This window comes from Dipodomys spectabilis, unplaced genomic scaffold, assembly GCF_019054845.1.
Source record: "Dipodomys spectabilis isolate Male_0828 unplaced genomic scaffold, ASM1905484v1 ptg000054l, whole genome shotgun sequence".
NCBI classification, from domain to species: domain Eukaryota; kingdom Metazoa; phylum Chordata; class Mammalia; order Rodentia; family Heteromyidae; genus Dipodomys; species Dipodomys spectabilis.
Window position 1 is genome coordinate 6,397,950 of NW_024870731.1, and position 25,639 is coordinate 6,423,588.

Below are 25,639 nucleotides of genomic sequence, written 5' to 3' on the forward strand. Positions count from 1 at the left end.
CTAAGGGAGCAAGGATCAGCTTAGATTTTGGGTGGCTCCCATTCAGGGGCTGGTGCCTATTCTAGCCACCTGTAGCCCAAGGTCTGAGTAAGGTAGAGATGGGAAAAAGGAAAGCTGGGGGACAGAGGTGTGAGCTAGCAGGATTGGTTCCATGTGTCCATAGCTAAGGTCAGGACCAAGAGGAATAGAGGTGAAGGTCAAAGCCAAGGCAAGAATCAGGATTGAACCTAGGATGTTAGGCAAGCTCCCAAGGGCATGACCAGGATCAGGGTCAGGGGGAAGACCAGGGCCTCGTTACCAGACCAACTCGGGCGCGGCAGGTGAATCCATCTCCCACAGTGTGGGCTGTGTCACAAGTGCACGTCCTCTGGCCATCCCCTGAGCTTTTGCACACAGCATAAGGGCTGCAGCCCCCATTGTTCTGAGGCAGGGACCAAAGAGGGAAATGTCAGTAGTGTCCAGCCCTCTTGCCCTGGGGAAGAGGCCACAAAGCTTTCTGCCCAGCCTCCAAAGCCATAGCTTTAACCCACTAGCGAGACTTGTGCTTGACAGGAGGAAGGCCTACTATATGAAGCCCTTGGGTATCCTGTGGGGTATGTGGAGGGTTTTCTGCTCTCCTTTCCCTGAGAGATGTGTTGACTGACCTGGGAACAGGGGTCCAGAAGTTCACAGGCCTGGATGCCATCTCCACTGTAGCCCTCCCGGCAACTGCAGGAGACCTGTCCCAAAATCAGGTGTGCTAAGAGCTGCTAAGGTCCTGGATTGAAGGGTCAATCCCCCACTCCAGACCTGGGAGGCCCCAACCCTATGGAGAACAACATAGCCCCTGTGTCCAGCCCTGTCCTGCTGACCTGCTGGGGGCCTGTGGGGATGCATTCGGCATGAATGTGACAGCCCCCGTGATGGACAAGGCAGCTGTTTGTTTCTGGAGGAAGAGACACTGGGATGAGGAGAGGCCCTTGGTGGTCCCTCCACTCATTGGTCAATCTACCCTCAGTGTCCATCCCCTCCCCTCTCTGGGCTCCAGTTCCTACCACAAGTATACCCTTCAACCTCTCCTTGTCTGCATCACACCACTGAAAATGGACTCCTTAGCCTCAACATGCATCCACGTTCGGGGACCCAGCCTCACCCTGGCACAGCTCCCCATCTCCTGAGTAGCCATCCTGGCAAGTGCATATCCGCTGTCCTGGGGCCACCTTGGTGCAGTTGGCGTGGGGGGAGCAGCCCCCATGGTCATGGGCACAGGGGTCCACCTCTAGGATTAGATGGTCCCAAGAGTAGTGAGGAACAGTGGGGCAGAGGAGGACCAAGAAGAAGTCAAGAGAGAAAGGCAGATGCCAGAGAGCGGGGTAACACCCAACCCAGAAGGGACAGTGAAGGGGAACTTTTGGGGACAGCCACCCCAATATTTCAGAGTGAAGACCATGGCCTCCCGATAGAGGGACCTGAACAGTAGCTGCCATTTCCTGTGTATCCTGCCGCACAGACACAGACCACAGCTCCATCTGACACCTGTACGCAGCTGCGGGGGGGAAATGGCGGCAGTTCAGCCTGTGTCCGGCTTGCTCTGTGCCCAGTCCCTCCCCCTCTCCCCCGCTAAGCCTACCTGCCTCAGGTTGGGCTCACTTACTTGGCATTGGAGTCACACGTCTTAGGACACTGAGGGGCAGTGATTTCTGGGGGTGGGAGGAAGAAGGTTCTGGTCATATGACCAGAAGCTGACTCTCCCATCATTCCTTACCGCCCCACTTCTGGGGATCTACTCACTCTGGTCACAGCGAAGACCCTGCCAGCCCACGTTACAGACACAGCTTCCGTCCCCTCGCAGCCCCTCCTGGCACAGCCCATGGACACAGTCACACACTGGGAATGGAACAAGGGAAGACAGGATTTATTCAGTGCCTCCCTCCGAGCCCTGCCAAGATGCCCAGCCTGCTCTTGTCCAAGATGCCACCATTCTGACCCTGCCAGGCCTCACCTCCAGCACAGGTGGGCCCATAGCGGCCCAGCTCACACATCTCGCAAGCTGTTCCGTGGAAGCCCTCCTGGCAGCGGCATTCCCCACTGCCTAGCAGCCTGTCTTGGCACTGTCCATGGCCGGAGCACACGCCCCCCAGGCCTCCAGGGCATGGCTCACACAGCATGCCAAAGAAGCCAGGGCAGCAATCAGGTACCTGTGGCGGCAGGGGAATGGGAGGGAGGAGGGAGAGGGAGGAAGGGGGAAAGGGGAGAGGGATCTGGCTCAGGCCAGTACACTGTCAGAGGCAAGGAAGCAGTGAGGAGGAGCTCAGGTCCCCAGAGCCAGAATACAAAACAACTTGGAATCAGAGGAGCATGGAGAATGCTTCCACATCCTTCCCCTAGCAGTAGTAGGGAAACTAAGAGGGGTGGGCACAGATGGATCCCCCTCTGAGGAGCAGAGCCAGGCCCCGAAACTCGGTGATGGATACCTCCAGCTCTGGATACCTCACTCCTCAAGGGGGGGAACATAGACAACATGGCCCTTGTATTTGGCATGTATCTCCCCTTTTCTTCCTCAGGCCACTCACTTTGCTGGCCTCGCCTGAGACTCAGCCCTCCTTTGCTCTTCAAATTGATCCAGTATCCCTTTATCCCCTCATCCCTCTACCCCCATCCCTCACTCCACTTTGTCCTCCCACCTCTGGGTGGGGGCATCTCAGAGCAAACCTGGATCTTCTTGGCACAGGTATAAGAACATCCCCGGGAGAAGGAGAAGCCAGATCTGTAGACACAGCTCTTCCTGGGGGTGTCCTGGAAACAATGAGGACAGGCAGGAGGAGTAAGCTTAGACACAGTCCAGGCCAGTGATGAGGGAGACAGACAAATGGACTGCAAGGATCAGAATGGATAAGAGAAACAGACATGAGCAGGAGAGATGGATCTCATGAGGGATGGTGACAGGACCAGGCCTCAGCCCGGACCAGAGAGTAGCTAGCTGCCTGTGTCAGTGCAGCTCTGCACGCAGGGCTGCACCTGGGGATGGGAGGCAGCGAAGCAGATATAGAGCTGTGCCAAACCCAGCCTCACCTGCAGCTGGAAGCCTTGGGTGCAACGGAATTTCCGGGTGCAGTTTATGCATTTCTCCTGGAAAGCAGGATGTCAGGTGGTCCAGGAATAGGAGCCTCAATCCCCCTACCCTTCCTCCAGGGCAGGCTGACCAAGGCTCCTCCCTACCAGGCAGGCCAACCAGCCACTCACCCTCAGAGCCTCTGCATGGCTGTGTAGACAGCGGCTTGAGCCCACTGTCAGGATCCCCGACAGGCCAAACAATGACTGGCCAGGGGCCTCCAGCAAGGGGCCTTCCATTGGCACATGGTTCACCTCAGGCTGGGAAGTACAACAACAAAATGGAGCCATCTACCCCTCCATCACCCTCACTCTGGTGCGTGGGAGTACTCCAACTTGGGACATCTCTCCCTTGTTGCTCTTTAAGCTACCCTATGAGGCTGGCATTGATCCAAGGCCTAGCCTCACCTTTGCCCTTGAAATTTAGGGCACACTCCAGTGCTGGGAGGTAGGTTTAAGGATGGGAGAGGTCTCCATGGAGCAGAGGGTGGGGATTTCTAGGTAAGGAGACTGCAAAGAGAAGGGATCATTCTAGAACAGAACCCCAGAGACGGGTCTCCTTGTTCCCTGCCCCATCAAACCTGGCCGCTGTGGTTGTAGAAGACGAGCCAGTGGGCGGGGCCCAGGAGGGAGTTTCGGTGTCCCCCCTTGCTCAGGGTTTCCACAGAAAGTGCTTCCCCCAGGATCACGTGGTGTCGGACTGTGTCTGCATCCTGGTGAGGGGAGGGTTAGAGGAGTCAGTTTGAGGGGGGCCGATTCCAGGCCTCCCGAATGCCCTGGACATCCTGGTATTTCTACTATTTCCCTTTGCTTGGCATGAGAGAGTCACACACTCGGCTTCACCGTTCACCCTCGGTCACCCCAGTGGTCTCACCAGGCTGCTGCTGTTGCCTTGGGCCTCCAGGGAGTGGTTTGTGGGTATAAAGATGGTATAGGCAGTGGCAGCCTCAATCTGGGACACCAGTTTGTGGCGCTAGGCACAGGGGTAGAGGGAGGGGAGGGGCAAGTCAGCCCTCAGTCCTGACGTTGAAAGCCAGCAGGACTCCTGCATGTTGATCTGAGCAGCCATGCCCCCTTCACCAGCCTCCTTTACCTGCAGCAGTTCCCGGAAAAGATGGAAGGCAGGTACCAGGTCCAACTGCTGCAGTAACCCCTTCCTGGCTAGCACATCCCCTTGTGGAGGTAGCAAGACCTAGAATATAAAGCAAGGGTCTCTTGGTCGCTCATTGCCTCTTGGCCCATGGAACGTGTGGAGGGGGTCCCTACTCATACCCTCCTCCTGCCATACCTGGCTGATGATATGCAGGACGCCATTGGTGGCCAGGAGATCAGCTACATCCACACTAGCGTTCTGAACCCAAACCCTCTGGAAGAGAGCAGGCAGAGCTCAGCAAAGGTGGGTACAGGTATATGTTTGAGAGAGGAAGGCCCAGCCTTGCCTCAGACTCAGGCTCTACCAGGTGAGCACACAGACCCTCAGTAGGACCACACCACCACCACCACCACCACCCTGCCATGAGAAGGGAAGATACACATGCAGACACAGATAACCAGACAACTGCTGCTGGCCCAAAGACCTACTACCATCTGCAGTGTGGGGCAGGGTCTAAGAACCCCAATCTCATCCCCCAGGAGCCCAGGCCCAGGGAGCCTATGATCACTCAAGCTCCCTCCCAGGTCTAGTCCCTTGTGCCCAGAGTTCACCTCGTACCCCACTGATGTTGTGAATCTCCCAACGTGTGGTAGAGCTCAGAGTAGCCACTTTCTGCCCGCTCATTTGGGCCAGATCCTCCTCAGAGAAGGCACCCTGGAGAAAATGGGCCCTGAGGGGACCCAGTTTCCGGGGTCAATGCAACCAACAGAGACCCTTGGAACAGTCCTTTCCCAATGGGTGGGCCCAAATAAGGGAGAGGACCCAATTTCCTTCCCTTTTTCTAGGAAAGGCCTGGGTGCCTAGAAGGAAAGGCCTCCAAAAGGCCCCTCCCATGACTGGCTCCAGTATGGCTATCCTACCTGATCAGGGTTGGCAGCATTTTTGGCTGCAGCCAGAAGGCCCGGTCCTTAGGGCTTAGCCTGCGGATGGCAGACTCAGAGGGCACCAGGGCTGTGACATTGCTATCAGCAGGAAGCGTGATGCCAGTGCTCTGTGTACATAGAGAGCAGGGATGGGGCGATGAAGGCAGCACATGGAGATGACCTGCTCCCACCTCCAGCTCTTGGAGTAATAAGTGGCACCCCTACATCCAGAAAGGTCTCTTGGATTTGAGCCTGAACCCCAGCATTCTTCCCCATTCTACCTTGAACCACTGGAAGAAGGCAGAGAAGTGAGCATTGGCTTCCAGCTCCTAGGGGGGTGGGAAAGAGCAGAAGTCATGAGCTTCAGTAAATTTAAGGGCTTGTTCAAACTCATCTCTAGCAAGGGCCCTGATGAGCACCACCCCATTTCCTGAGGCACGTGGGAGAACTCAGGCCCAGGCCCAGGGAAGAGAACAAATGAGTCCGCACTCAACTTACTCGGAAGATGTCACCATAGCAACTGAAGCCATCCCCCCCAAAACGAGGGGGGCAGGTGCAGATCCGTTGACCTCCCCCAACTGCCTGGCAGGTGGCCTGGGAAGTGGGGACAGAGAGATATAACCTTCCATTCAGTATATAGCAAGCTGTACACCAGATGTCCACTATCTTTTCTCCCTCTCTGTTATCCCTCCTCTGCTCTCTTCCTGTCTACCTCTACCTCAACATCTGCATCCAACAAAGTCCCTTCAGTGGACCTAGCCCTGTTCCCAAGGTCACTGGACATCTGATGGAGATGGCAGGGAGAAACACAGGGCTAAGGACTCAGGAGGCTTTCTGCCCTCAGGAGCCCACACTGGAGGCAGGAGGAGCCAGCCGGTCTAGACTGACTTAGGGAGGTGGAGGTGCTGTGGTGTGGAGCAGGGTGATGTCAGGGGACATCGAGGAGCTTGGAGTTGTGAGAGGACAGGGAATGGGAAAAGGCCACTTGCAGGGCTACAAGTTCCTAAAAAGGAAACATGAAGCAGGTCTGTAGTCCTAGCTACTCAGGAGGCCAAGATCTCAGGACTGAGGTTCAAAGCCAGCCCAGGCAGACAAATCTGAGAGATCTTTATCTCCAATTGACTAGCAAAAAGCTGGAAGTGAAGCTGTGGCTCAAGTGGTAGAGTACTAACCTTGAGCAAAGAAGCTCAGGGTCAGTGGCTAGACCTTGAATTCAAGCCCCAGTACTTCCACCAGGAAAAAAAAAAAAGGCAACACTATCCTCAGTTGGTGGTTAGAGAGACATGGTTGAATTTGGGACTTAGCATGTCCAGTGTTACAGGAGCCAGAGACACTGAGAAAGAGGAGAGACACTAAAGAAGAGGAGAGCATGAGAGTCCACCCTAGAGGTACTTCCCCAGGACTCTGAGCCCTCGTTCCCCCCTCTTACCAGGCCATGGCAGCCACCGTTTCCCACTCGGCAAGGGTCAATGGGGCTGCACTCGTAGCCATCTCCAGCAAAGCCCAGCTTACAGGTACACCGGCTCTGGAACAGAGGGGCCCACCACACCATGAGAACCAACCCCTGTGCCTTCCACTCCCCAGCTAGGCCTTCCAACAGAGGAACTTCTCCAATCCTGCCCTGGGAGGTCTGCTGTGCAGTTTGGAGATGGGAGTGGGTCCTCAGGATGTGGCTGAGGGGAGATGGGCTCAGTGCCCTTCTGTAATCCAAGTTCTTCCAGGGCCACTGAGGTCATCTGTAGCAAATGAGGAGATGTCTGCATGGCCTGTGCCTGGGATGGCAGCTCAGAACTTGTCTCTGTTTAGCTGCTCTGATCTCTTCCCCTATGCTGATGTCCTTGGGCCTGTCCCTGCTGCAGATGACTAGTGAGGCTCTGATGTCAATTGTTCTTATTTGAAAGTTGGGGAACTCAATCTGCTCCTTTAAAACCCCAGCTCTAATTGATTTTTTGTGCCAATACTGAGGCTTAAACTCTTGGTTGGCTTTTTTTCTGTTTGTGGTTGGCATCTTGTCACTCAAGCCACACCTCTACTTCTAGCTTTTTGCTGGTTAATTGAAGGTAAGAATCTGTTGGATTTGTCTGCTCGGGCTGGCTTTGGACTTCAATTCTCGGATCTCAGCCTCCTGAGGAGTTAGGATTACAGGCATGATATACTGGTATCTTAACTGGCTTAGTTCTAAATTATAAGGCTCTTTTTCTTGTTGCCAATCCTAGGGAATGAACCCTGGTCTTGGCCAGGACACTGTCCTGAGCTTCTTTTGCTCAAGGTGAGTGCACCATTTTGGGGGGTTTTTGAGTAGTTTTATTAGAGGTAAGAGTTTCATGGAGTTTCCTGCCTGGATTGGCTTCAAACTGCAATCCTCAGATCTCAGCCTTCTGAGTAGCTAGGATTACTGGCATGAGCTACAAATCTTCAGCAATTATAAGGCTCTTAAGGGGATTTGGAGCTCCAGGCTTAACATTTATCTGTGTTCCTACTGCCAATAGTTCATGGCCTGGTGTCTGAGGCTTAGAGCTAGTTTGGAATTGAAAGACAGAGAGCCCCATGGTCCCTGTATATATATATGCCTGGGCCACATAGAGGCTGGCTCAAAATCAGCCAGTTTGGCCTTGCCTTTTTTTTTTTTTTTTGGTTTGGTTTGGTTGGCCATGGGGCTTGAACTCAGGGTTTGGGTGATATCCCTGAGCTTTTGTGCTCAAGGCTAGTGCTCTACCACTTTGAACCACAACTCCACTTCCAGTTTTCTGGTAGTTAACTGGAGATAAGAGTCAAACAGACTTTGCTGCCCAGACTGGCTTTGAACTGTGATTCTCCAGACTCCAGAGTAGCTAGGATTATAGGAATAAGCCTGCAGCGCCCAGGTTGTGTGTGTGTGTGTGTGTGTGTGTGTGTGTGTGTGTGTGTGTGTGTGTGTGTGTGATACTTTCCTTTGAATTCAGCCTCCTTGTACTTGGAAGGCAGGAATTCTGCCACTTAAGTTTTGCACTCAACTCATTTTTGCAGGGAGTGGAGGTAGGGCTCACTTTTTTGTTCAGGCCAGCCGTTGAGCTATGATCCACCTACTTATGCTTCCTAAGTAGTTGTGTACCACCATACCTAGTTTATTGAGATCATATCTTACTTTTTGCCCAGGCTAGCCTCAAACCTGATCCTCCTGATCTCTACCTTCTGAGTAGTTGAGATTACAAGTGTAAGCCACACAACCTGGCCAGATACTCTTAAATAGCTGTAAGAACTTGGGTTCACTAGGCCTGAAATGCTTCACACAAAAGATCTAGGCTTGCCAGGCACCAGTGTCTCATGCTTATAATCCTGGCTACTCAGGGGGCTGAGTTCTGAAGTGCTGTTCAAAGCCAGCTCAGACAGGAAAGTCCATGAGACTCTTATCTCCAGTTGACTACCAAAAAGCCAGAAGTGGAGCTGTGCCACAAGTGGTAGAGCTCTAGCCTTGAGTACAAAAGTTCAGGACAAGACCCTGAGTTCAAGTCCCAGGAGTAGCACAAAAATAAGTAAAAATTATTGGTTCTAAGATTCCCTAAATACCATGGATCCGGGGGTATACCTCCATGGTAAAGATCTCTTCTTGCTTTGGTCAGTATCACATTCCCTAAGTCTAGAATAGGGGCTAGCCTAGAACAGGTGCCCAATGACATATGGGCAGATGAAGCAACCCCAGGGTGTATGACCCTCTGAGCTTAAGCTTGAGCTTGAGTTTGGGGTAAGTGTTTCTAGGTTTCCCCCAGAACTCCCAGCCACCCTGGGCCTGCTGAGCCTCACCTGCCCAGGGCCCACATAGCTGCACAGGGCATCGGCATGACAGCCACCTCGAGTGTCCAGCCCACATTCATCAATGGCCACACACACACGACCATCCCCACTCCAGCCTTTATGACAGGTGCAGTGGTGGCTTCCCAGGTCCCCAGGGACACACTCAGCCTGTAAGAGTTGGGGACAAGTGAGTCAGGGCTGCAGGATTAGAAGCAAAGGACCGGGAAGCCCCCCCCCCAACCCTCCCCCCCGCCCCGTCTCAGAACTTGTGAGAAGAATTGGGACTGACGTTCTCTGAGCAGCCGCCACGGTCTGGACGGGCGCAGGGGTTGCTGCGTGTGCAGGAGTAGCCATCACCCTCAAAGCCATCAAGGCAGACACACCTGGGGACAGGTGAAGGGAGGGTTTCTGAGCCTGGGGAAGAGGCCGAGCAAACCACCCCGTGAGAGCACAGATGCGGCAGAGAGGAACCAGGAATCCTCACCTCGGAACACCTTCCAGGCTGAGGCAGCGGGCATGCAGGTGGCAGAGCTGGGCCACCCCTGTGGTTCCACAGCCACCCAGGGACTCGTTACAGAAGCGGCCTCTAAAGCCTGGGGCACACGTGCCATGCTGGCACACACCCCCGCTGCCCGGACGGTTGTCACACAGACCATGGACACAGCCACAGTCTGCAGAGAGGAGATGGGAACAGAAAAGCAAGTCAGACAGGAGGCGGGGCTGTAGGGGGCCAGGGTTGATTTGGGGGAGGAGGGTGGCTAGTTCAGATTCGACTTCCAGGTCACTCCAGACTTGCCAGGCAGGCGGATGAGTGTAATGGGAGGGCATTCTGAACTTTCAATCACCCCATTCTACACCAGCCCCTAACACCACCATCAGGAAGTTCTCCAGTGTGTATGACCTAAATCCTGCTTGCTTTATTTTAAAACAGAGTTATCTATCTGGCAAGGGTGAAGGAAATAACATCTATTTTTGTTCCCAAATCTGGCTTTATTCCCTCTGGCCTTCATTTCTCCTCTTAGGGCCTTGTTCCCTTTCTTGGAAGCCCCCAGACTCTTTTCTAGGAAGACCTTTCTCCCTGGGAGGTGCCCTGGACAAGGACTACTCACCTTCCTGGCACTGGTCTCCATGCTTGTTGGGGTTGGAGCATATATGGCAGGCAATGCCTTTGTAGTCTGGGAAGCAGAGGCAAGCCCCATTGCCCTGGATTCCATCACTGCACTGCAGGGCGGGCAGGATGCAGACTGACGTCACATCCCCTCGCCCAACACCTCCTTCCCCAGGCTGGCTCTGAACTGCGCTCCCCAGACCTCACCCTCAAAGGACCTTCAGAGGCCCTGATTCTGTCCAAGAGCTAGCCCCTAACTGACATCTGTTCCTGAAGTTTCACACTCAGCCTAGAAGCATATAACACGTGCGTTCTTCCATGGCTGCTGACAGAAAGCAGCAAAGGCTTTTTCTTTGTTGTTGTTGGTTTTTAATGTACTATGTGATTTCTTTTTTCTTTAGTGTTTTTTCTCTCTTTTTCCTATGGCTTATCCCCTGTTGTCCCTGTATTTGATTTTGGTACCCTGGGAATTGTATATACATTTATCTGAAATAGGGAAGGGAAGGGGAACAATAAAATGGAGACAAAGCACAAAGGGGAGTATATGCAATAGCGATTCTCACAAGACAATGTTATAAATGAATTGTACAACTTGGGGGGGGGGGAGGAAAAAGTGGGAGAAAAATGAGGGAGGGGGTAACAAGTTCAACAAGAAATGTACCACTACCTTACATATGTAACTATAACCCCTCTGTACATCAGCTTGACAATAAAAAAACTAAAAGTAACTATTAAAAATGGCTGTGCGTGCGTGCGTGCGTGCGTGTGTGTGTGTGTGTGTGTGTGTGTGTGTGCATACACACATGAGCATACATGCCAGTACTGGGGCTTGAACTCAGGGCATCTTGATTAACTTTTTTGCCCAAGGTTGGCGTTCTACCACTGTTGGCTTTTTGCTAGTTAACTAGAGGACTCTCATGGATTTTTTTTTTTTTTGCTTGGGCTGGCTTTAAACTGTGATCCTCAGATGTCAGCCTCCTGAATAGTTAGGATTATAGACGTGAGTCACTAGCACTCTGCTTCCAGCTTGAATATTTTTGGTGTTTTATTTTGTCTTTTGTCAGTTGTGGGGCTTGAACTCTGGGCCTGGGCGCTGTCCCTGAGCTCTTCAGCTCAAGGCGAGCACTCTACTACTTGAGCCACAGCACCATTTCCGGTTTTTTAGTGGTTTATTGGAGATAAGAGTCTCACAGACTTTCCTGCCTGGGCTGGCTTTTGAACCATGATCCTTAGATCTCAGCCTCCTGAGTAGCTAGGATTATAGGCGTGAGCCACTGGCTCCTGGCCTGTTTTTATCTTTTTTTTTTTTTTGATCATGGGACTTGAACTCAAGGCCTTTGTGCTGTCCTGTGCTTTTTTTTTTTTTTTTTTTTTAAACTGAAGATCAATGTTTTACCACTTTAAGCCACCACAGCTCCACTTCTGGTTTTCTAGAGGTTAATTGGAGATAAGAGTCTCATGGACTTCCTGTCTGGGCTGGCTTCAAATCACAGTCCTCAGAGCTCAGCCTCCAAATAGCTAGGATTACAGGCATGCCTTAAAAATAAATTCTTAACCACACTTGGTCAAAATTATATGTGGTAAGTTTGCAAATAAGGCAGGTTTACTGTATTTCTAATGAGAACATTGGAAATGAGGAATCTCACAGCAGAGAAAGGCAGCTTAGCTCTGATACTCACTGCCAGCTGGGGAAGAGGCCTATCTCTCCCCTTCCTGCTCCCAGGTACTCACGTTGCCTTTGCCATAGCAGGGATTGGAGAAGCCCCCAGGACACTGTGTACAGTCAGGCCCAAAAAACCCTTTACAGCAGCCAGGTTTCTGTAAGAGACATAGTAGGCCCCAGAACCTAGGTTAGGTCATGCCTTGCCCTGCCCAGCTATTCTTCATCCCATTCCCCTTCTTTAGAGTAAGCGAGTGGCTAAGGATGGTCTATGGCACCCCTTCCACCATGGGGATGCAGTTTAGCTCTTTGGGAAAGGTAATCTACTCAACTCAGTTTGGGGGTCCCAGATGGGAATCCAGTGCCCAGGGTCCCAGGGGAGCACACACCCATGCCCTGCCTCACCATGATTGTCTGGTTGCAGTAGTGGGCACAGCCCTTCCTCAGCACATTGAGCCCAGTAGGGTCATGGGTGTAGACACACTCCTTGGGGAAAATGTCCTGGGTACGACACCATGCCAGGTCAGTCAGCAGGGGTATGCTGGGTCAGCCCCTTGCCAGGCAGCCCTGGGTCCAACACTCCCACGCTCAGGGTGGCTGTGAAGCACTGAGTGTCCAGGTCTGACCTGGCCTTTTGATCCCTTCTCGCCACCATGACCCAGGGCAGGAACTGACAGGCTCAGGCTATTGGGAGTCAGGGAGCCCTGGGAGTTGGGCCAAGGACTTCTCACCAGCTTCACGCTGTTGGGGGGACATGTGCTGGTGTTCAGAGCTTGGCAGTCCACACAGGAGCCCTACACCAAGTCAAGGAAAGGGGGAGGGGGTCAGACATCATGAATTCAGCAATCTTTAAAAAGTGACATTGAACTGGGTGCCAGTGGCTCACACTTATCCTAATGATTCAGGAGGTTGAGATCTGAGGATCACAGTTCAAAGCCAGCCTGGGCAGGAAAGTCTGTGAGACTTTTATTTCCAATTTCACAGAAAAAGCCAGGAGTGTCACTATGGCTCAAGTGAGAGAGCACTAGGTTTGAGCAAAAAAGCTCAGGGACAGTCCCAGGCTCAGAGTCAAGTCCCAGGACTGGCAAAAAGAAAAAGAAATGAAAAGGAAAAAAAAAGTGACATTGTGCTGAGACCTGGAAGGCTAAGACAGGACCAACCACAAGAAAGCCAGGGTAGAGCCAGGTACCTGCGGCTCTAATCCTAGCTACTCAGGAGGCTGAGATCTGAGGATCTTGGTTCAAAGCCAGGCCGGACAGGAAATGCTATGAGATTCTTATCTTCAGTTAACCACCAAAACAGAAGCATCCAGGCCCTGAGTTCAAGCTCCAGGACCAGCACAAAATGAAACCAAACCAAATCAAACCACAAAACAACCCAGGGTAGGTTTGTGAGGAGATGAGATCTTTAAGATATATTTAGGGTCATGGGGTCCCCCACATACAGTAACAGAGTGCTCAAAACCTAGTCTAATGATCATGAAAGTAAGCTGGTGTGGAGTCAGCCTGGCACCCCTCCTGTCTCCTCTCTCCTCCCTCCCTCCCTCCTTCTCTCCCTCTCCTCTCCCCACCTCTGTTTTCTTCTTCCTACACCTGAGGCCCTCTGCCCCCAGCCTTCTTCCGCAGAAGCCAGTGTAGCCTGATGCTGGCTCCATGCTCTGAGACTTCCAGAATCATGAGCCAAAAACATCCTCTTAGAAAATGACCCGGCCTCAGACATTCTGTTACAGCGTTGGGGCGAGGACTCGGTGCCTCTGCCTCCGGAGGCGGTCACCTGTCTGCATCCTGGGGTGGGAGTCATTTCAGTGTTAAAAGCTTGGGCGCACTGGGCAGAGCTTACCATCACAATCTTGTGCTGCTCCTCGTCACAGTGCTTGGGTAGGATGGGCAGGATGGTTGGGGGCAGCAGGATACCCTCCAGCATGTGGATCACCCCGTTGGCAGCCGGCACGTCCACTCTCCGCAGAGGGATCCCATTGGGTCCCAAGAGAATGCGCCCCTGCAATCACAGACCTGAGATGTGCCAGCCCTCACCCAGCAAGCCCTGCCCGGCCCTGCTATGACCTAGTCTTGCCCTTGCCCATCATGGGTTAAGAGCAACACAGATGGCATACAAGAGGCTTGATGACCAGCCAGCCATCCGTAGCCCTTTCACTGATCTATGTGTTCAGACCTTTGGAGATCTTACCTCTTCGGAGATATTCACAGCCAGGATCTGGTTTGCCATAGTGAGGACCCGCCCCTTAGAGATGAGCTTCTCCACAGTCAGCTGCAGATAACCAAGGGAGGCTTTAGGGAGGGGACTCAGTCATACCCTGTCCAGGTGATGCCCAGCTACCCTCTTGATCCCAGCCTTTCTCTGATACAATGTCCAGATCGGAGTGGAGAGATGAAGAAAAGGAGGCGAGCCCCCAGGAAGACGGGACCCCATAGGCATCCCCTCCCCAGGAACCCTGCAGCAGCTGGCCTGAGAGGTGAGCCCTCACCTGCCCATGGCTGTAGATGTGGTACTTCACCAGCTCCTGCAGCTTGGAGAGGCCCTAGCAGGAGAGAAGAAGCTTGGTTCCTAGAGGCTTGTCATGGAGGATGGAGACCCCGGTGTCCCCAGCCCTAACGCTTACCCCTGTGAAGAGGTAGATCAGACGGCCATCACGCAAGCTGTCCACAGCCTCGTTGCTTGGGGCAAAGACCGTGAAGGGCCCAGGCCCCTCCAAGATGGAGGGCAGCCCACAGTTCTGTGGCAGTGGAAAGGAGGCTAGGAGACTCCATGGCCAGCCTCCACTTTGGAGCTATGCCTGACCCTGGTACTCTTAGCCTGCAGGAACTCTCACAGAGGAAGTGGAAGATGTGGACAATGGGTCCATGCTACCAGAGAACCTCAGAAACATGATGGTTAGGCTCTAGATGGGATGTAGGCAAGGCCACATGACATCTAGGACCCCATAGCCCTGTGGGGCACATTCTAGGGTAGTGAGGAATTTAAGGCTTTTGAGCTCACCTCCAGAATGGCTTTTGAGTTCACCCCAGCTCACCTCCAGAATGGTTTCAAAGCGGCTAAAGTCCTCAGTAGAGGCAAGGATCTGGCCAACGGTTTTCTATAGAAAGGAATGCATATCCACGATTCAGGTAAAGGAGTGAGACTGCTTCCATCCCATGGAGAAGGAACTGGGCTCCCATCTTCCAGAACCATCCCTGCCTCTTTCCTGTATTCTGCAGGTCTCTGAAGTCACCCAGCAGCTCAGAGTTGGGGGGAGAAGGATGCTGGCTCACCTTGGGGTCCCCAGGGAGCTTGGGTGACACCTGCCATTGTAGAGCAGTGACCACATGGAAGACGCCATTGGCTGCTATGTAGTTGGCCTTTTGGATGATAAATGATTGCTGGGGCTGGTCTCTGTATGTATAGGTGTATCTCTGAAAAAAACAAAGGCATCTGGCTAGATCACATATACCAGCCCTCTGTCATGTACACCATCGCCAGGGCTATGCCTGCGACTCCTCTCATCTCCCAGCTGAGGGTCCTCCCTTACTATACGGTTGAAGGTGACGGTGATCTCCTGCCCAGCCAGCGTCCACCACCTGCGTATACTTGGGGACTTTGTGTCCTCCAGTATGTGCTGCCCTGCAATGATGTGCTGTCTGCAGAGCTGCTGGGCAAGTGCTGCCTGCAGAAACAAGGAAATGGTGCCAAGTGAGCTCTCTTCATGCCACCCATCTGAGCAATGGATGGGATGAGATGCTTCCTAGGTTCTGTTTTCTGGTGTGGATGAGGGGCTGACTTGGGGCCTGAAGATGAGGGCACAGCACTGGGGGAGGAAGTGAGGCCAGGGGCCACACTGCATGGGGAAGACTCACGTTTATGGTCTTGGAGGAGCCGGTGGAGCTGGAAATGGACGGTACCAGCACAGTGAATGGGCCAGATGTGGTGAGGATATCCAGGCAACCCTGCTCTGCAGGGAGATTGGTCAGTAAAGAGCATCAGAACTACTCTGTGGGATAGTGCAGAGGATGGGAACCAAATCTAGAACAACCTTGGTCATTGATCTTAGCTTTTGGGAGTTGTCGAAGAGGCTTAGGGTAGGTTGGGACCATCACTCCCCAACTTGTATCATGTACCCCAGTGCATGCTCTTGAGTAAACAAACAGGAATCTCTGCTGAGGCCTACCTCCTGCCTACCAGCTAGGCTTGTATGAGGGGTGGGGTTGTGGGCAGTGGTGGGGAACACACACCGAACATGGAGATGGCGACTCTCAGTTTCAGGAACACCAAGCCTATCTGGTGGGCTTTCTGCACCTCATGGAGCAGGTGTCCGTAGCAGGCACGCCCATCCCCCACCTCGCCCTCCTTGCACACACATCTGGGGATCCAGAGAGAACCAGTCAGAGTGGAGCAGGCCAGTCCTTCCTCTGGTCCTCCCTCAGCCCTCCCTGCACACCTGTGACAGATGTGCCTATGTCCAGCCCACCTTCTCTGCTTCCATGCCCCCAAGGCCTCTGTGCCCACCTGGTCTTCCCATTGGGGGTCACCTGGCAGGTGGCCGACTGGTCACAGGAGTGACGGGAGCAGTAGGCAAAGCAGCCTGCAGAGGTATTGCTGTTGAAGCGGAACAGGCCTGGCTGACATGAACAGACAGCCTGGACAAATGACAGGGGAAGAAAGGGACACACATTCAGTTCGTGTGAATTTCTTTTCTTTTCTTTTTTTTTTTTTGCCAATCCTGGGGCTAGAACTCAGGGCCTGGGCACTGTCCTTGAGTTTCTTTTGCTCAAGGCTAGCATTCTACCACTTGAGCCACAGTGCCACTTCTGGTTTTTTTTTTTCTGTTTATGTGGTACTGAGGAATCGAACCTAGGGCTTTATGCATGCTAGGCAAGCACTCTACCACTAAGCCATATTCCCACCCAGTCCAGTCCATGAGAATTTTAAGAATGATTGGTCTATGACTACTGGTCTATGTCTCCCTCATACAACCCTGCTGGGGACCCCATAATTGTCCTTCAAGAACAGAGCTGCCATTCTCCTCCCACTTATTTTACTTTTGGGTGCTGGTACTAGGGCTTGAATTCTGGACCTCTAGCTCTTACTTGGCTTTTTGGCTCAAGGCTGGTGCTCTACTTCTGGATTTTTGGTAGCTAATTTGAGATAAGAGGCTTATAGACTTTCCTGCCCAGAGTGGCTTCAAATTGGGATCCTATTGAGTAGCTAGGATTACAGTATGAGCCACCAGCTCCTGGCCCTCTTCCTTTTTTTTTTTTTTTTTGTGAAAGTCCTGGGGCTTGAACTCAGGGCCTGAGCACTGTCCTTGAGTTTTCTTTTCTTTTTTCTTTTTTTTGGGGGGTCCAGTTGTGGGGCCTGAACTCTGGGCCTGGGCGCTATCCCTCAGCTCTTCAGCTCAAGGCTAGCACTCTACCACTTGAGCCACAGCGCCACTTCCAGCTTTTTTCTTTTTGTTTATGTGGTGCTGAGAAATCGAACCCAGGGCCTCAGGCATGCAAGGCAAGCGCTCTACCATTGAGCCACCTTCCCAGCCCTGTCCTTGAGTTTTCTTGCTCAAGGCTGATGGTCTACCACTTGAGCCACAGCTCTACTTCCAACTTTTTGTGGATAATTGGAGATAAGAATCTCACAGGGGCTGGGAAGGTGGCTCAGTGGTAGAGTGCTTACCTTGCATGCATGAGGCCCTGGGTTCGATTCCTCAGCACCACATAAGCAAAAAGAAAAAAAAAAAAAAAGAATCTCACAGACCTTTCCTGCCCAGGTTGGCTTTGAACTGCAATTCTCAGATCTCAGCCTCTGAGTAACTAGGATTACAGGCATAGAGCACTAGTGCCTGGCCACTTCCAGCTTATTTGAGTAGTTTATTGGAGATAGTCTCACAGACTTTCCTGTCTGGGCTGACTTTGAATCATGATCCTCAGATTTCAGCCTCTTGACTTCTAGCTAGTCAAGGTGTGAGCCACAAGTATCTTCCCCCTTTTCCTATTTATAAGCAGTGTGGGTTCTATAGCTAAAGTGGGAAGGCCCAGCCTGTACCCCAACTCACCGTTCCTGGCTTCTGGTATATACACACGGTAGAATTGCTGGGGCAGCCACCAAAGTTGTTGGTGCATGGGTCCTGGGGCAGACATATCTTCCCATCACCATGGTAGTTCTCAAGGCAGTGACACTGGGCCTGCCCTGTGGGGCTCACTGAGCAGCTAGCCAGTGGAGAGCAGGGCGATGACTGACAAGGGTTGGGAGCTACCAGGGAAAAGAGAGAAACAGCCTGAGTGAGTTGAGACCCACTACCTTTACAGCTTCTACCAGCAGTCAGAGCTGGAATGAATAGGTCTCCCTGTCTCTCCCTCCCCCACACCAACCATAGCCCCTAGCTTCCAGGTCTCAGGCTCACCTATGCATTTGGAGTCCTGCAGAGTGTGGCCAGGCAGACACCTGCAGGCAGGGGCCTCTGCAGAGCACTGGGAGTTCTGGGGGCAGCTCAGTTCCTTGCAGACGCGGAGCTCTGAGCAGAAGAGAGCACAGAGATGGCCCAGGTTTGGAAGGAATAGAGGAACCACGGCACTCTGCTGGGCTTGCCATCTAATCCCAAGCAAGACCTTGTCCTTTCTGTGCTTCCAGATAGTGGAGGTCTGGGATAACACCCCTTTCCCCCCACTAGGCTGCAGGCAAAAATATTGCTGATTTTTTTTTTTTGGCACATCCTAAGACTTGAACCCAGGACCTGGATGTTCCTTGAGCTTCTTTTTGTTCAAGGCTAGTGCTCTATCACTTGATCCATTTCCAGCTTTTTCTAAGCAGTTTATTGTCAGTAAGAATCTCACAGACTTTCCTTCCCAGGCTGGCTTTGGACTGTGATCCTCAGATCTCAGCCTGCTGAGTAGCTAGGATTACAGGCGTGAGTCACCCGTGTCAGGCAATACTACTGAATTTTAGGTCCCATCTGTCACCCAATTGGTTTCCCCTGCTCTGATCACAGAGAAGCTGTTGTCCTGGGCTGCCTAGCAGCCCTGCTTACCTTGGTCACAGCGGGGACCAGTGTATCCAGCAAAGCACAAGCAGCTTCCGTCACCCTGCGGCCCATGGCTGCACACGCCGTGCACACAGCGACACACTGGGAGGGGCATTCAGGGACAGGTGAGACCTCAGCCTCACCAAGCACATACAAGGACTGAGGGTAGGGGTGGGAGGAGGGGGGGGAGCACAGAGGGTGGCAGCCCAGCCTAGGGCCAAGAGGACTCCAGAAGGAGGCCCTCTGAAGGAGGCAGCACATTCAAGGAGCTAGGAGCTAAGGAGGACAAGCAAGTCTCCCTAGGGGGGAAGGGCAGCGCTGGGAGGGGCAGCAGGGACAGTCAGGGGTGGACTAGAAGGCACAGTGGGCTCTGGCCCAGCCCTCCTGGCCTGTCTGCTTCACCTGATTGACAGTCAGGCCCAAACCGCTGGGGATCTTGACACTCCTGGCAGGCTGAGCCGCTGAAGTTCTCCTGTAGATGCCAGAGTCAACAGGGTTCCCCCAAATCCCTCCACCCTCCAACCCTGCCTGTCCCTTACCTGGCACACGCAGGTCCCATTTCCAGATATGCCATCCAGGCAGGTTCCGTGGCCATTGCATGGGGTCTCAGCACCTCCAGGGCACTCTGTGAACCCCCAGAACTTAGTTCTGTTCCCAGAACTCTCCCCTGGCCCACACCCCCACAGTCTTAGGCCAGCCCTACACTTGGCCTGGCAGCTGCACCCAGAGGGGCTCAGTGTGTGGTCACTGAATGAACCAGGTAAGGAAGAGCTGGGATGCAGCGGGTGGAGCCAGGTGAGCCCTCGCCCATACCATAGCACAGGGACCCCCAGTATCCAGGACAGCAGGCCTTCTGAACTACATCCTTGGAGCACTCCAAGCTGCAGCCGCTCAAGGACACCAAAGAGGCCCCCAGCTGTACCTCATATCTGGGGACACAGGACAGACAGGGTGGTGGTTAGGATGATGAGAAAAGTTCCCACTTATAGACCCTGCACTGGGTCCTATGCTCCCATCCTTCCTCTCCCATCTCTGCCTAGCCCAGAACTGAGCACAGGGCCTGGCAAATCATAGGTACCCAATAGACACCATCAACCTTTCACCCTTTTCCTTCCTCTCTGCCTGTCTGCCTCCCAGGGAGATTAGTTTCTGTCCTCACTTTCTTTCTTTCTTTTTTTTAATGTGCACCTTTTATTATTATTATTGTGAAAATACCGTACAGAGGGCTTACAATTACATGGGCATCTGTCCCCACTTTCTGACTTATGGGGCTCCCCTAGTTGCCCGCCTCCTCCTCCTCATGGGGTGCTCCTAGAAGTGGGAAAAATGGAAGTGAGGAGTTCATACTGGCAGTCCTTGGTTATCTTCTCTGGGAAATGCCGAAGCCAGCCCAAGGGACAAACCACTTTCTTGATGGCTGCACACGTGGTACAAGGTGTGTGAGTGACAAACTTGGTCTTCACATCGCAGCGTTTGGACCGCACCTGGGCCGTGGGCAGAGTGTGGAATAAGGGACCTGGACCCCGCACTCAGTTGGATTCTGGCATGATCGCCACAAGACCTCAGCACCTCAGGAATCCATGAGAATGGGGAAGGCCCTGAGAAAGTGCCCTGTCACAATTGGCTGATTGCAACTTAGGAAGCTGAGATCTGAGGACTGTGGTTTAAAACTAGCCCAGGCAGAAAGTCTAGAGACTCTAATGTCCAATCTATCATCAAAGAGCCAGAAGTGGAGCTGTGGCTCAAGTGGTTGAGTGCCAACCTTGAGCAAAAAAAGCTAAGGAACAGCACTCGGGCCTTGAGTTCATGCCCCAGTACTGGCACACACAGAAAATAAAGTTGCTAATTGACACCAACATATTCCCATTTCCATACCAGAGATTCCAAGTCTATATCTGCAAACATGAGGCAAATCTCTGCCATTTTGTTCTACCTTAGATCATTTCAGGTGAAGAAACTGAAGCCCAAGGTGGTCCTTGTTCAAAATCACCCCTAGGCAGGGTGTGGATATAGGACTAGAATCGGGGCTGAGCCTTGCTTTTTCATTTAAAGACAATCACTAAACAGTATGTCTGACACTGAGCCAGCAGCTACCTGGTCCCCAAGCCTTAGTCCTGTGAGCTGATATTCTGTGAGAACACAGCAATGCTGTCTTCAATTCATAGGCATTAGGGAGGGATGGATGCAAGCTTTTATCCATGGCTCATGTGAGTGGAAATCTAGCCACATTTCTGCTGAACTGGCCTCCTCAGCTCCTAGGTCTCTTGTCTAAGAGCACCAGACCTGAGAGTCTGGGTTAGTGAGGGATCAGCTGATGCAGGGCAGAAGAGTCTAGCCTATGTGCCCTTGGGCTAGGCAGCTCTGAGTCCAGACCTGGCCCTTGGTCTCCATTCATAGGCAGGGACAGGTAGGGGAAAGATCATCACCTCATTACCTGAGGGTGGCCTGGCTGAGGTGGGGACAATGGGACAAAAGGGCTGGCGAGAGGGCTCAGGACTCAGGTTAAATGGTCCCTGCTATCCCATTCACTGGCCTGCCTTAGTTTCAGCAAGTCCCCTGATGGGGCCACCTTTAAAGGACAAAATGCCAGAAACAATATTGTTTTCGCCTGAAGGGTAGAGTCACCCTCCATGCTTACAGGTGTGAGAGAAAGAGGCAGAAGGAAGGGCGCTATTGGCTCAACAACTGTAATCCTAGCTATTCTGGAGGCTGGGATATGAGGATTGTGAAGCCAGACTGGGCAGAAATGTCCATGAGACTTGTTTTTTTTTTTTTTTTTTTTTTTTTTTTGCGGTTGTGGGGCTTGAACTCTGGGCTTGGGTGCTGTCCCTGCGCTCTTCAGCTCAAGGTGAGCACTCTACTGCTTGAGCCACAGTGCCACTTCCAGTTTTCTAGTGGTTTATTGGAGATAAGAGTCTCACGGACTTTTCCTGCCTGGGCTGGCTTTGAACCGCTATCTTCAGATCTCAGCCTCCTGAGTAGCTAGGATTACAGGTGCCTGGCTCCATGAGACTTCTATCCTCAATAAACTACCCAGAAAAAGCTGAAAGGGGTGCTGTGGCTCAAGTGGTAGAGCGCTAGCCTTGAGTAAGAAGAAGCTCAGGGCTGGGCGCTGGAGGCTCACACCTGTTATCCTAGCTACTCAGGAGGCTGAGATTTGAGGATTGAGGTCCAAAGCCAGACCAAGTAGGAAACTCCCTCCATGAGACTCTTATCTCCAATAAGCCACTCAAAAAACCAGAAGTGGCGCTGTGGCTCAAGTGGTAGAGCGCTTGCCTTGAGCTGAAGAGCAGAGGGATAGCGCTCAGTCCCAGAGTTCAAGCCCCACAACCAACAGCAGAAGAAGGAGAAGAAGGAGAAGGAGAAGGAGAAGGAGAAGAAGAAGAAGGAGAAGAAGGAGGAGGAGGAGGAAGACGACGACGACGACACTCAGGCACCCAGACCCTGAGTCCAAGCCCCAGGAGCAGGGAAAAAAAGGCAGAGGAAAGTGCATGATGACAGGGAGAGCTGTGGTGGGTGGGAACATGGGCTAAAGGGGCTGAGATGTGCTGAAAAATGCTGAGGCTGCTGTGCTCTGAAGGGAGTGAGCGCAGAACATCCTTTTCCTAGAGAAAAAAAAAAACTACAGATGTGTGGCTTTTCAAAGGCAGAGAAAAGGAGAAATAGCGCCCCAACACTTTCTTCTAGTGAGCATGAGAGTCCCAGGGCCTCTCCACAACTGTGATTTAGCCTTTTCTGCTCATGCCTCTGTGGTCTACAAAGAAGGAAGTTGTTCCCAGTGGTTTCGGGGGCTGGCCTTGGGCCTGGATACTGTGATCTCATTCCCTACTCTGAGCCCCAACTTTGCTGAGCCAGGTAGAGCTCAGGAAATTGGGTAACTCAGGAGCTGGGCAGCTGCTGGCTCAGGGCAAAGGTTGGGCTGGCAATGAGCTGTCTTCAAGGCCACCTGGCTAGCTGGGCAGAACTACCAGCATGGCCACCATGCTGAGGATGATTGGTCAGTCCTGGATAAGGCTTATGGCTGGTAAGAGTGCTGCTGTCACTCTCAAGCAGAGCCAGGGCTGGGTGAAGCTGTGGACAAGGGAGAGACCAGGAGGAAGCCAGAGCTTTGTCACTTTGTGAAGTGGTGATGGGTAGATAAGCAGTTGCCAAATCAGCTCCTCGCCAAGGACCACTCCCCAGGGCAGCACTCAGGCCTGCATCTGCCCAGTAGCCTGGAAGCTGCTTCAACAGCCAGATTCAGAATCCTGCCACTAATGCTGCTGGGTAGAGTGAGGAGGAATCACAGCCTGAATGCTCAATCAGGTTCTTCCTTGGGACCTGTCAGAGCCAGAGTGAGTCCTGCATCCCTCCCACATAGGTTCCGAGTTGAGTTTGCAGTGTCTGCTTCCCACAAAGATCCTGCTAGAGGAAGCTGAGGAGACACGAAATATTAAGCCTGTTGGTGAGAACGTGGAAGTTCTCTCAAGATGGAAGCAAGATCTTAGGAGGGATTTTCTGGGGCTGACCTCCCTAGAGACCTGTGAGGGAACCCCCCCCCCCCCCCCGCAACACACACACAGCTGACCTCTCCCCAAGAGAGGAATTGGACTCAAACTTCTTCCCTCTACACTGGATCAAAGCAGGAGGGACAGTGCTAGCTCCCGGCAATGCTTGTTTCTTTTTGAACCCTGACTTAAGACCACAGGCTCCCAGCACTGAGGAGGTCCTGCTACTACCCCTGCCGGGTATGTGACGCAGGGCGTCCCTCAGAACCTCTGTTCCTAACAGCCCCAGTCCGTTACATGGTACCCAGGTTGCCAGGAGGGCCGAGTGGGTGTAAACATGAGATAAAGCCAGCATTGCTGTAACTCCCTCCCTGAGGACCCCCATACTTCCTTTGGCGTAGGCAGGATAAGCCCCAGACCCAGAGCTGCAGACTTAGAGCTGCTCAGAGCCTATGCTCAGCTCTGAGTAAGTTCCTCTACAAGGAAAATCCTCCAAGCTAAGGTTTTTCATTAACACTTGGTCCTAAGATAGGTGGTGAGGACGCCTTGCAGTATATACACGGGGAAACTCCAGGGCCCAGAATAACTAGAATTCTCACCTTCCCAGCCTCCTGGGGCCTGTCCCACCCAAGGCCTATCCCTGAAGCCAGCGAGGTCCTTCTCCATGGCACCTTTCTAAGGGACCACAAGGATTATAAGATTAAAGAGCTCATCAGTGGTAGGGAGCCTGGGTCCCTATACTAGACCACCTGGGGTGGATCGTGGGCAAAGCTTTTCATGTCTGGACTTCAGTCTGCCCATTAGCACCATGGAGACAGTGGCAGCATCAAGAAGCAGATGAACTTGATCTCACATGACAAGTTCCTTCCCTCGATGGCAGGTCCATGTCAGAAAACTCTATCTCCATAATCTGAGAGTGAAGTTCTTCCCAAAGCTCATTGCTACTGTGGGCCCAGTGCAGCCCGGCAGTGGCTGGCTTCACAGGCCTGATAGGCGCTGTGCCACAGCTGCACACAGGGCTCCTGTCTGCTCACCAGCTCGCCTCTGGTGAATCACAGGCTGTGGTCTGGACCACTGCTCCAGTGGGAATGGCCCGTAGCCTTCACCCTTGGGCCTTGGCTTCCTCACTAGGAGAACAACAGGACGCACTAACGAAAGATTGTGAGGACTCAGTGGGGTCAGGCCCAGGGCTGAGCAGTGGCTGTTTGCCCAGCAGCACAGACGGTGCTTTCACTCAGCCACCAGGCAGTCTTAGGGCTGGACACAGTACACACATGTGTTCTATGGGAGCCTCTCAGTTTGTCGTTCCCATGGGTTTGATGATAATCACATCTCAAATCTCTAGGTAAAAAGCCACAGAGACTTGGGCCTCAGTCTTGACAGGATAGCCAGGAGAATGGAGCTGGTGGTGTCCCCCACTCATTCTTAGGCTGGGAAAACCCAGGACCACCGCACATACCACACAACTGACTGAGCAGGCACAGTGAAGAGGAACACAGACAGAGACATCTTGGTACCTCAGGTGACAAGACACAATCCTGGAGACTGGCTGGCACAGAATCAGACAGATACCCGCTACTTTGCTATCCCCATACACATGCCCCATCTATGGAAAGTTCCTCCCTGCTCCCACAGCTGGCTGGCAGCTCCTGGATACCAATATCCCCTATAACTGGCTCACACTCACCTTCTGCCCCCTGATAACACCGGAGCCCACCAGGCAGAAGGCGAGGAGGCAGAGCGGGAGGAGGCTCTGGGACCCCGCCATGGTCCACGCGGTTGGAGAGCACACGGTCCGGGACCAAGTGGGAGCAGCTGGCAGGCACGGGACAGGCAGGCGGAACAGGGCAGTCGCCTTAAAAGCACTCGGCCAGCTCACCCCCCACAGGAATCTGCCAGGATTTCCTCCTGTGTATCAGCAGCCTGCAGGCGGAAGGGAAGGCGCTAGACACTGACCCCGCATGGACAACCTGGGCCCCCAGTCAGTGCTTCCAGGCCCAAGACCCCCCTTCAAGCCTACCATTAACCAGGGGAGATTCAGAAACATACTGCAACAATTCCCACCCCCATCCTACCCAGCCAGCACTTTATATTTGGAGCCTCTGGGGTTCTGCTGATTGGGAGGTTATGGAGCCCCAGCTCTAGCCTAAACCTTCCCCACTACTAGGAGAGGTAGGTGGACCCTCTCTCTCTGCACCTGTCCCACCCCCAATTTCCTGCTTCCGGCACCACTCCAGACCCCAAATGTGTTCCATCCCATTTCTCATCATTCTGCAATACCGCTTCATGGCGGCCACAGCCTCTTTTGCTCTGCTCCAGCTACTGGGGCATTTTCCTTCAGGTGAGCACACCTGGCATGTGGGCTATACTGCTTATCCCTAACCCTAACCCTAGCCCTAATCCTGATTGTTACAGCTGGCCCCTTTTCTCAGACAGTCTTAGGTAAGAAGGGTTAAAGCTACTGGTGTGGACTGAGCTCCCACACCTAATAGACGAATAGA

General features: G+C 52.9%; 1 protein-coding gene across 1 annotated transcript in view; it reads right to left on the reverse strand.

The window, feature by feature from the left end:
• Window positions 1-24,951, reverse strand: part of Stab1 (stabilin 1) — a 31,676-nt gene extending 6,725 nt beyond the window's left edge. The window contains exons 1-45 of the mRNA XM_042679741.1: window positions 24,826-24,951; window positions 19,999-20,135; window positions 19,465-19,580; window positions 19,191-19,276; window positions 19,054-19,123; window positions 18,658-18,753; window positions 18,034-18,144; window positions 17,686-17,882; window positions 16,146-16,276; window positions 15,872-15,999; window positions 15,497-15,591; window positions 15,172-15,306; window positions 14,915-15,055; window positions 14,677-14,739; window positions 14,266-14,379; window positions 14,131-14,184; window positions 13,833-13,913; window positions 13,485-13,643; window positions 12,377-12,439; window positions 12,051-12,146; window positions 11,717-11,803; window positions 9,987-10,098; window positions 9,362-9,548; window positions 9,167-9,260; window positions 8,887-9,045; window positions 6,536-6,631; window positions 5,605-5,700; window positions 5,388-5,435; window positions 5,104-5,234; window positions 4,802-4,913; window positions 4,379-4,456; window positions 4,184-4,282; window positions 3,965-4,063; window positions 3,672-3,803; window positions 3,223-3,351; window positions 3,052-3,108; window positions 2,692-2,775; window positions 1,982-2,177; window positions 1,771-1,866; window positions 1,634-1,679; window positions 1,449-1,525; window positions 1,133-1,258; window positions 852-925; window positions 645-719; window positions 299-421 (exon numbers count right to left, since the gene is read on the reverse strand). Of these exons, the coding sequence (XP_042535675.1) occupies window positions 299-421; window positions 645-719; window positions 852-925; window positions 1,133-1,258; window positions 1,449-1,525; window positions 1,634-1,679; window positions 1,771-1,866; window positions 1,982-2,177; window positions 2,692-2,775; window positions 3,052-3,108; window positions 3,223-3,351; window positions 3,672-3,803; window positions 3,965-4,063; window positions 4,184-4,282; window positions 4,379-4,456; window positions 4,802-4,913; window positions 5,104-5,234; window positions 5,388-5,435; window positions 5,605-5,700; window positions 6,536-6,631; window positions 8,887-9,045; window positions 9,167-9,260; window positions 9,362-9,548; window positions 9,987-10,098; window positions 11,717-11,803; window positions 12,051-12,146; window positions 12,377-12,439; window positions 13,485-13,643; window positions 13,833-13,913; window positions 14,131-14,184; window positions 14,266-14,379; window positions 14,677-14,739; window positions 14,915-15,055; window positions 15,172-15,306; window positions 15,497-15,591; window positions 15,872-15,999; window positions 16,146-16,276; window positions 17,686-17,882; window positions 18,034-18,144; window positions 18,658-18,753; window positions 19,054-19,123; window positions 19,191-19,276; window positions 19,465-19,580; window positions 19,999-20,135; window positions 24,826-24,906 (4,767 nt within the window). The 5' untranslated portion in view covers window positions 24,907-24,951. The remainder of the gene's footprint in view (window positions 1-298; window positions 422-644; window positions 720-851; window positions 926-1,132; window positions 1,259-1,448; window positions 1,526-1,633; window positions 1,680-1,770; window positions 1,867-1,981; window positions 2,178-2,691; window positions 2,776-3,051; window positions 3,109-3,222; window positions 3,352-3,671; window positions 3,804-3,964; window positions 4,064-4,183; window positions 4,283-4,378; window positions 4,457-4,801; window positions 4,914-5,103; window positions 5,235-5,387; window positions 5,436-5,604; window positions 5,701-6,535; window positions 6,632-8,886; window positions 9,046-9,166; window positions 9,261-9,361; window positions 9,549-9,986; window positions 10,099-11,716; window positions 11,804-12,050; window positions 12,147-12,376; window positions 12,440-13,484; window positions 13,644-13,832; window positions 13,914-14,130; window positions 14,185-14,265; window positions 14,380-14,676; window positions 14,740-14,914; window positions 15,056-15,171; window positions 15,307-15,496; window positions 15,592-15,871; window positions 16,000-16,145; window positions 16,277-17,685; window positions 17,883-18,033; window positions 18,145-18,657; window positions 18,754-19,053; window positions 19,124-19,190; window positions 19,277-19,464; window positions 19,581-19,998; window positions 20,136-24,825) is intronic.
• Window positions 24,952-25,639: the final 688 nt, after the last annotated feature.